The sequence below is a fragment of the Myotis daubentonii genome, chromosome X (assembly GCF_963259705.1).
Source record: "Myotis daubentonii chromosome X, mMyoDau2.1, whole genome shotgun sequence".
NCBI lineage: Eukaryota > Metazoa > Chordata > Mammalia > Chiroptera > Vespertilionidae > Myotis > Myotis daubentonii.
Genome location: NC_081861.1, coordinates 31,858,953 through 31,869,875, shown reverse-complemented (window position 1 = coordinate 31,869,875; position 10,923 = coordinate 31,858,953). Strand labels below are relative to the sequence as shown.

General features: G+C 39.8%; 1 protein-coding gene across 1 annotated transcript; it reads left to right on the top strand.

The window, feature by feature from the left end:
- Window positions 1-4,188: 4,188 nt before the first annotated feature.
- On the top strand, window positions 4,189-4,772 carry OOSP3 (oocyte secreted protein family member 3). The gene is given in 2 exon segments (XM_059679568.1): window positions 4,189-4,237; window positions 4,240-4,772. Coding segments are annotated over 2 exon segments (582 nt in total).
- The last annotated feature ends 6,151 nt before the right edge of the window (window positions 4,773-10,923 follow it).

Genomic DNA, 10,923 nt, shown 5'->3' with positions numbered 1-10,923 from the left:
TGAACTCATTAGGGGTTTCCCTGAACAGTGTTAAAATCAGCCAGAAGAACACAATGAGAAGGGAGCCAGGGGAGATAGACCTGAGAACACAGTAACTAATCAAGGAAGACTATCTGAAAAAGAGAAATACTCCATAGATAATGCACAACAGAGGTAATGAAAAATAAACAAGTAATACAGAGGTGGTAACAGAGGAAGGGAGAGGGAGAAGGAAGGAAAGGGAGCATGAGAGAGAGAACCCTGAGGTCTTGCATATTCCAAACACCAGTTCATAAAGACCATTTTACAAAATAATAACATCCACCATTTTAAAAAATATATTTTTTATTAATTTTAGAGAAAGATAAAAGGACATAGAAACATCAATGAGAGAGAAACATCAATCAGCTGCCTCTTGCATGCCCCCTACTGGGGATGGAGCCCACAACCCAGGTATGTGCCCTGACCAGGAATTGAACTAGTGACCTCTTGGTGCATAGGACAAGCTCAACCAACTGACCCAAACCAGCCAGGGCAAATATCCACCATTTCCTTAGTGTTTACTGTCAGCTATTATGGTAACCTCTTCTCATAAATCAAATTAATCCATACAACAATCCTGTGAGATAGCTGTTGTCATCTTCCCCATTTTCCTATTGAGGATGCTAAGGCTCAGAATAGTTAGGTGATTTCTACAAGACTGCACAGCTAAGAGTTGTTTGAGCTGGAATATGAACCCAGGACTATCTGGAAGCAAAACCCATATTCTAAATCTCTACATTCTAGATCTAGCCCTTATCCTCATTTTAGTAGACCTTGAATGGAAAGATCTACACGAAATTCAGGAAATTTGGAAAACAGGAAAAAGTTACTATTCAGTATTCATACATACCCAGACACCTGGCAGCCTCCTGCCCCATGACTTCCCTGTGGCTACCCAGGGCACCTCATTAGGCTGGGAAGAAATCCCACCTTTATTTTTTCAATAAAATATATTCATTCTATATTTAGACCCTTAATTCCACAACCTGCAGGGTGGCAATGAATGTAATGAAATAATCAAATCCTGTTACCAGGTAACTAATGGATTACCCCTCCCAGGTAATATAAAACATTAGCTCTATTAAAACAGAAAACCCCTAAAGAGGAAATCTAATGACAGGAATTTGGGCACCATGGCAGGCCTACAGGGAAGAAAGTTTGGAGCCAAAAGACCTTTTCATGCCCATGCCATCATGTCTATTCTTTGTTCTGGGTTTGATGTGTGCCTTAAACACATCATTGCTTGTACTTTTCTTATTTAACAATTAGCAGTAGAACAAAATATGACTTCTTTTAAAAAATTATAATGCAGTTTCCAACTCAATTAAAAGAAACATCTCTCCATTCATCTATTTATCCCTGCCAAGCATTTCTGGTTTGAAGCTGGAAGTTTCATTATCTGAAAATTTGCAGGCAATTACTAGGTCTAGTAACCCCCAAGATGTGAGCATTTTTCCAACAGTCTAAAGTGAAAAGTGGTTTTGAGTAAGTGTGCGCGTATGCCTTAAGGAGAGAGTCTGCTTTAAAAAACAGAAGAGATGAAGACAGGTGGGGGAAAGGGCAATGGGAACCATATTCGGCCATTTATTTGTCTTATTTGACATTGGGAGCTCCAAAAGTATTAATGAGCAGCCCTCCATGTCCCAGGGGAAGATTTTGAATTTACAGCTTTAAACAACCAGTCATCCTCATTTTGGCACAATGTCAAACCAAAATTTGTCATAGTTTGTTAACGGAGAACATCAAAAATTAATGCTCATTAGAGTGCTCATTAATATGCACAGTGCTCGCCAGTTTGACTTAATTAAGTGAAGCACCACTCCAGGATAGTATTATGGCCCAGGAGAGAGAGGAGGCTGTTCAGGTCTGAAGGGTGTTCCTCTGGGACCGCATTAGCAGCTTTGCAGAGTGGGGCACCTGCCAGACTCTTCCTGAAGCTCTTCCTGTAAGAAAATAAGAAGCTCTTAGAGACCAAGTGTCTCTGGCCCCTGCTGCAATGTCTGACTCCACACTCCAGTTTTTCTGTTCTACAATGTTATTTTGGAAAATGAATCGAATTGGGGTTAATGATACATTCAGATCTTGGCCAAGGAAAAGACCCCTAAAGAGAAAAGAAAGCTCAAGAGCTTAAGCTCAAGACAAAAAAATGGGAGGTGGGGGTAGGGATGGGGGTGGATAAGAGAAGGTGACAAAAAAGAGACAGCAAATTAAAATTTGAAGTAGGGAACAAGGGAGAAACAGAATTAAGACAGAGATCCACATACTGTCATAATCCAAAGCAAAGGACACAACGGTGGGGCATTACTATTTGTGTGAAGATTTATTTTTATTTTTAAATATATTTTTATTGATTTCAGAGAGGAAGGGAAAGGGAAAGAGAGATAGAAACATCAATGATGCCGAAACCGGTTTGACTCAGTGGATAGAGCGTCGGCCTGCGGACTGAAAGGTCCCGGGTTCGATTTCGGTCAAGGGCATGTACCCGGGTTGCGGGCACTTCCCCAGTGGAGGGTGTGCAGGAGGCAGCTGATCGATGTTTCTCTATCATCACTGTTTCTAACTCTCTATCTCTCTCCCTTCCTCTCTGTAAAAAATCAATAAAATATATTAAAAAAAAAAAAAAAAAAGAAACATCAATGATGAGAGAGAATCATTGATCAGCTGCCTCCTGTACGCCCTCTACTGGGGATCAAGCCCGCAATCCAGGCATGTGCCCTTGACCAGAATCGAACCCGGGACCCTTCAGTCCACAGGCTGACGCTCTATCCACTGAGCCAAACAGGCTAGGGCCATAGTCGGCAAACCGCGGCTCGAGAGCCACATGCGGCTCTTTGGTCCCTTGAGTGTGACCACGAAGTTTCAATCGCACTGTATGTGCGCGCCCACACGTGGTATTTTGTGGAAGAGCCACACTTGAGGGGCCGCAGTTTGCTGACCACTGGGCTAGGGCTGTGTGAAGATTTATTAAATGTCAATTTTAGTTTTTTTAATCTCTTCTTTAAATGTTCAGGGGCATTTCAAAAATCAATTCCAGTGGGTCAGTATAGATTAAAACTAATATTTGAACTCTGGAACTTGTAGCCAGTGCCATTTTACAGAATCTTGAACTTGAAACAAAGGAAAGGAGCAATGGAGAAAATGAAAGTGAGACAGAGGAATCTGAATCCCAGCTCTACTACTTTAGTGTAAATGGGTGACCTTGGAGAAGCCACTTAATCTTGCTAAGCCTCAGTTTCCTACTCTCTAAACTAGGAGAGGGGACTGTATGAAACTGCTATTTCATTTTTGTAGGTCCAAATGTTCAAATTTGGCAATTTCATACAGTTCAACCTAAAAAGATTAAGCTGAATATATTTTAATATGATTTTTAAACTGTAAAATGCCAAAGAACATTTATGATCAGTCATAACCATTGCTACTTAAAAAAAATATATGTGTGTGCATTATATTATGTGCCACTAATAAGAGCAGATGAATTAGATTAAACCTCTTCCCCAAATTTTGCCAAAGGCCTTCCTGACTCAAGCTTCAAGGTTAGGATAGCTATAGCCCAGGTCTGTCACTATAAGCCAATATCATTGACACTATTTGAGATCATTTTTAAATGTCCTGCCTTGTTTTATTAATGAATTTCACCCCAATGAATTCAATGAAGTAGAAAAAATTGATAAAACCAAAAAGTTATTCTCAAAAATAATTAAAATTAAAAAATAATAAAATATCCTGCCATGCATATTTTCTTAAATATTTAACAGAAAGTGATCAAAGTCATTTCCAACTAGCTCCATAAGTGCATATAAACACACATACACACACACACACACACACACACACACACACACCTCGTCATCTTCTTAAACTGACCCAAAGCCTTATTGGAAAAATACAGTACAGAGTGGCATCACTCCAGAGTATTAACAACAGCAAATCAAAGTACTACCTAAGAGAGAAGGCATTTGTGGAGGCCAACAAGTAATGAATTTTAGTACAGATTATGTAGGTTCTAGAAATCAGAGCAGGTAATGAGTCTGGGCCCAGGAGGCTAAGCAAGCTAGAGTCAGAGCAAAAGGGAACAGAGAAGATGATGGCAGGCAGTGGGTCAGAAGTCTGATAAACAATTTCCTGTGTTTTTCAAGGGCCATTGGTTGGGAGCTGATGATCAAAATCATGAAGGATTTTGTGGCGTTACAATCATCTTTTTGTGTGTGCATGATTTTGGCTTTTCTGAGCAAAAGTCAGTGTCCGTAAGATATACTTCTTCTATATTCTGGGCTGTGATTGAACCGACTCTACTTGGTCAAAATCACTCTTTGCATTCTGATACAGTGTCTCTGGAAACTGGTTGTCCTGTAACAAACATAGCTGAGAAAGGATATGAGTTTAATTACCTTGTCACCAAGTGTGGAATTCAGAAAGAGGTTTTCTCCTATGGAGTGATTTTTTATTCAGTTCTCCACTGTACCATCATGCACAAAGGAGTCACTGGAAAAATCTCTTTAATGTGTCTTGTTCCCAGATTATCCTTCTTAGATACCACTCCAAACACTGTTGACAACAGTCTTACAAAGTCTGAAAATGATCTTCCCTCTGCCAATTCTGGCCTTTCCTGGAACATAACCAACACTTGCCGGTTTGAATTGCCTTGGGTTCCGTACTTCCAAGACCCCTTGGTGAAGCCATCCCATCAGTCACTTCTACTTAAAATGTCTCATTCTTTAGTCTATGAGAGTGCAAACATGGCTGCATTCTAGGTTATGCTGTGGCAATCTTGATAAGTCTGTTGCTATAGCATTCTTAAATTTAGTTTTTAAATCAATCACTATAGATTTTGGAACTTTTCTATACCACCTCCTGAGAAGCCATCTGGAATAACTTCTAGATTGGTTAGAGTAGTGCCTAATGCTTCATTTGTTTTTAAAAAGTGTTTTGTTTTGTTTTGTTTTCAGCAAAGTGGCAATATAGCCCTTGCATATTCTCTTATGATAAGAATGTATCTGTATATAATTTTTATGTGGAGTTGATGTTACAAATAAAATATGCTGTGTCTTTGTGGGTAGACTTCTTAATGTCTGAGTGCTAAACCCAAAATATAGCCTAAGCTGTGAGGTTGGTGTGGACGGTCATTGTCACTCACTATGTTGTAAGTAGCTATTCAATAAATCACTTACAATCACTACTTTATACCTGATAATGCATTAGAATTCTTTTAGTTTAACCACTTGTGAGTGGAGATGAAGTCGGAAAAAAGAGTTGATCAAGAACTTTCAGAAAGGTGAGTGAGTGGTTCCTATCTGCCACTTAGTTAAGCACATCTTCACACCAGGAACCTTCCTTAGTATTAGTGATTGTATTAATCACCTCCTCTTAAACCAGTATTGAGCTCTGAACCCTTATCTCAGAGTCTGATTCTATTCAGATTGCATGCCACTTACTAGCTATGTGGCTCAGGACTGGTTATTTAACTCCTCCATGTATCACTTGATTATCTATAAATGGAAATAAAATATATCTACATCCTAGGACTCTTAATGCCTAAATGAGTTCAGTTGTAGAAAATTTTTAGGACATGTGTTTGTTTCTAATTTCTTTACAAAATTAAATTTATTAGGATGATATTGTTTAATAAAAGTATATAAGTTTTTTTTTTAAAAAAAGAAGTCTGATAAACAACCAATAACGAAGAGACCATAGATGTTTAAGACAAAAACTGGGAGCTGTGTAAGTGGTAGAAATGTGAAGGAAGACAAGTCACCAAATGTCCAGAAACTCAGGTATAATATAGGATAAAGTACAATTCAAACAAAACAGAAAAACCACTTTGGGAAGGTTCTCATTTAATGGGGCACAATGTTGCCTCATCTCTCATCTAATTAGATTGTTGTGCTTCCTGTAAAGGCAGGGATCAATTCTGGGATTGTCAGACTGGGGCTCATAGGGAACAGTATTTGGGATACATGGGTGGTAAAGAAAGAGAGGGTTAAAGATACCATTTCTGATGAAGGGACAGAGGTTATTGGTGGGAAAGAGGGCTCTGTATGTAGCAAAAGGAAAGCAGCTAGCATTGCAATAAGTACACAGAAAGCCTGCATGCACACGTGCTTCTGCCAATCAAGCTGTGAAGATTTGGAATCCCTCTGAGAAGCGGAATATGATATTGTATTAGAATAATTTACCATTCAACCCAGATAAGAGATGAATGGTGTATTGTACTGGGCACACATCTTTAATAGAGATAAGGCTACCTCCTTTGATGGGTGCATTGTATTGTGTCTGTCCAGCAGGCAATCTGGGTTTATTTTTCTTCCTTCCTAAGTCTGAGCTTCATTCTCAATCAAACTGACAGTAGGGAATTTCGGTAATGACTTGACACCCTGCTTTAGCCCTTTCCTGCTCGAGAAAATATTCCCTCCCTAAGCTTTTTGTTCAGAGACATATTAGTCTGAATTTACATCTGTTGGATTTCACTGGTGTTACACTCGTTGTTGCACTTCAAAATATAGCATTCTCCAAACTTGGGATTTTCTTCACTGCATCCTCTTCCAGCTCATTAATGTAAATAATAAAAAGCCTGGTTTCTGATGCCATTCCCTTCCAGAGCTATATTAATAATTCATCTCCAGCTTGACAAAGTCCTTTCGGCAGCTGCTTTGTTCAAGGCTTTGCTCCTCACAGTGGCGATAGGTCAATTGTGTTATGGTGAGATTGAACTGGCGGGCCTGAGAAGAGCATTTGTATTCTCCGCATGTGACCGTGGGGGATTAACGGTGTGAGGGAAAATGCACCGAAGTCCATTTCTAAGGATCCCTCTGGAGATTTAGCCTCTTGTTCCCTTGTTCTTTCCAACTCTGTTCTTTTTAGCATTAATTATGAAGACAACGAGCTCAGCACCAAAGTGTAGGAGCTGAATCCCCAGTTACACACAGGGAAAGGAAAATCTGTCAGTCAAGATAATCTTTTCTTTATCTCAGAGCAGAGAATATAATGGTCTAGTGAGGTTAGCTCAGACCTGGGGCATGCAGTGGCATACCCTGTGCATAGTAGGCACTTGAGTTTCTTCTGACTGACTTAGTTATAGTATTCGGCTGGGAAAATTGTTGCAAGGACAAAGACCGGTGGGGTAATACACACCAAAATCATCACCACTCCCTTTTCCATCCATATTCCTCTGGAATATTTAGTGAGACATAGTCGTTTAATGCAGAAAATCAAAGATTTGAAGAGCCACAGAAGGTGTGTGTAAAAGAGCCAGCTATAAAACTGAAAGTCATGGGCTATGTGTCACCAGGTGAAAACACTCTGGAGAGATAGCAGTGGCCTTTTGCAAAGTGGTGTCAATAGAATGTAAGGAAGGAGCAGGATGGGGGAAAGCTAATAGGAGCTTTGAGTGATCAGAGAGCAGCATCCAGTAACAAATTGACCATGGGGAAGCTGGCTAAGAGGAAACAGTGCTGTCCTGGGAAAGCAAGGTGCACTGACTTGGAATACGGAACTGGAAACCAGTTTTAAGATGGTCACCAATGGAATCCCATTCAGCCCAAACCATCCTTTGTTCCCTGTGTGAATGGGAATTCACTTGTTTATGTCCAGCCTATATCACATCTGAGTATACTAATAAAATAAAAAAAGATATTGGACTGAAAATGTTCATCACTGAATCAAATTCATACAAACTAGAAGACTATAGATGAAAGCACTAGTCCTTGAATTGTGCATGTTTAGGGAACATGATTATTGGGGGATCTAGCCCTTTAACAAGACCCTCATCCTGACATCCTCTTTCCCCCAACAGTCTTCTCAGGACATCTTATGTCCTTTTCCCTTCAAAACATTCATAGTTTTGTTCTCTACTAGAAATAAGGAATGTAGCATGATTAGGTAAACAAATGTCTCCTGGAATGGGTGACACACCCCAAAATCAATGTAACATTCTGTGCTGTGAGAGGTGGCATAGTATAATGGTTAAGAGTACAGACTCTGGAGCCAAACTACCTGGGTTTACAAACCTGACTCTGCCATTTGCTAGCTGTGTGGTTTCTGGCCACTTTCTGTTTCCTCATCTATAAAATAAGAATAATAAAAATAGTGCCTACCTCATAGGATGCTTATAAGGAATGTGTGTGTTAATATTTGAGGCCCTCAGACAGTGCCTAGTATATAGTAAGTGCTACATACGTGTTTATTAAATAGGCTTAGTTCATTAAAATTGCTTTAAAAGTTCTTAAAGGCATGATGTTTAATGGTGGGTTTAAGACACTGCATGAAAAAGATACCTTGAAGCACTCTCACATCACATTACTTGAATAGCCATCCACCACTAACAATGCCCTAAGACCCTTAGAAATCTATTTATTGAGAATGGGTTGACTGCTCATGACTCTCCACCTTCAATGATTCTTTTCATTGAAAATATCCAGGACACAGGCTAAAAAAAGCAAAAGCTATGGTTATCGATGCTTCTACATCTCCAGACCTTTGCCTCCTGTCTGCCTTTGCAAAGTGCTTTCAGCTAAACACAAATCAGATTCAGCTCCATTAACAGCTCTGTAGATCACAGCTGCGGCTCACTGCTTGGCAAGTTCCAACCTCCCATTCATCTCCCTGTTTCCTGCTGAATCAACTCATGCTCCAGCCCAGGTGGTTAAGGATATGTCAGTAAGTTGCCAGCATGGGTCAATCTCTCACAGCTTGTAGGGTTATGGAGGAAGGGAGGATATAAATGAAATAGAGGTCAGTCCAACAGGAAACAGAACCCAATCTTTTATGAAAAGATTTTGCCTCATATATAATAAGGAGCAGACTGACACCAAATGGATAGCTATATGCTTCTTTGTGACCTGAGCAAAGATCAAAAATTGATGAAATGGATGAGCTTTTGATTCTTCTGGTTTGGTACTAAGTTGAAAAATCTTATGAGAAACAAGAACCTGATGGAGCACACTGAGAACAGGGCCTTGGAAGTATTTTGCTCCACACCCTGACAAAGACACATGACTGACAGAAATAAGCACAAAACTGGATTATTCACTCTTTGCAGACCCTCACTGGGCAAGCATTTTGAATATAAATATTTGGACCAGGTCTAACCTGAAACAAAACTGAGATATCCTTTTCATCTTTACATTGTTGCCATACCTCTGTCTCTCCTATTCTCAATACTACTCTCATATGGACCACCAGCTTTCTAAAGGTCCTGACCCCCCAAATTTGTCACCTCACAGAAACCTAACTTTTCCCATCACTTACCCATATTTTGGCAATATACTTCTCTAATTCCCCCTATTTCACTCCCCTAACCTAGCCTATATCCTATTCTTTTGTAATCTCCTTCCTAAAGTATTAGTAATTTAATGCACAAAACTGCGTTAAGGTATCAAAGGTTGAAAATGAATTAGTGTGTCATCTTTATTTAGTATGGCAGAGGCTGTTAGCTGTCCTTCAAATCTATTCTCCCTCTCCCCTACCCCATAACATGACTAGATTACATTCCTCAGCTTCCCTTATAATTAGATGAGGCCACATGATTAAATTCTGACCAATAACATGTGAGAATAAGTTTCAGGAACCAACTCCAGAGAAAAAAATTTTACTTTTTAAGAAAAGGGTTTGACACTTCAGGTTCACTCTTTTCTTCACCAGCTGGGTGTAGATGCCTATGAGGCCCTAAGGAATTCAGGGGCCACAAAATGGGGAAAATCCAAATCTCTAAATGACTGTGGAGAAGAGAACCATTTTGCTGGCCTAACAATACACAGACTGCTATGTGAGCAAGAAATAAACTACTACATTGAGACATTACATATTTGGGTTGACTCATTACCATAACCTAGCCTAGCCTACTTTTACTAAGATGCATGGAATGTATGCATTTTTACAGATGTCTGCTATAAACATAATCCCCTATTTCAAAGAGGTGAATTTTTAATAGCAATAAATTTCAGTTATCTTTGATGGAGATTTGGGGGGTAGAGCTTTTTGCATTACCTACAACATCATCTATAAAAGACGAATAATAGATGGATTTAACCACAAAGTATGATGTGGGAGGAAATTGGATCAAGCAAAAGACCAACTAGAATAGGTGCCTCCTTCCCTCCCTCCTCCCCAGGGGCGCTCCTCCTGCTTCCCTCATCTCTCTCCCTCCCCTCCCCTCCAGGAATCGAACTTCAGGCCCTTCAATCCCCAGCCCAATGCTCTATCCACTGAGCCAAACCAATCTGCACTCTTCTCCTCCCTTTTTTTTAGGGCCTAAAGTAGAGGGTTTCAATCACCTTCTTTTTTCTGGTAGATTCAACTAAAACCACTTGTTGAGGTGAGAGAGCTGAGGCACTCACATTTACCTCTTGTTGATCACTGAGAGAGAAAGAATTCTACAGGCCCCTGTAGTTCAATTGTGAAATCCCTACAGGAGGAGAGAGAAAAGGAGACGATGTCATTTTTTCCATGTCTCTAATATTCAGAAATATTCCCCCTAGAAAATTGGCAAGAAGAGACAGGGAATAAGGTGATGTGTGCCTAGCTCCTGAGAAGCCTTCTCAAACTCTGAAAGAATAACATGATAACTCCCTGTGGACTAAAAGGCATCTCTGGTCAGCCTCGGTCTGGAAGAAAGTCTTGGCTTAGTAGTCCTTTTCCAGAGAGCAGGTTGCCTAACTTAGTAAAGTAGTTGCACCATGTGTATGTTTTCCATCCCATTCCTCTGACCTCATCTTCTTGGATTTCTCCTCCGCTAAAGCCAATTGAACAGTTGAAAAAAATAAAAAAATAAAAATAAAAATAAAGATCATGGTTTCAGCTAATGTCAGTGCTGGTCAACAAATCTTCATATTCATCAGAAAGGCATGGCTAATGTCAAATCATAGACAAACAATTAAAAAGGCATAATATCATCATTAAATCGGTACC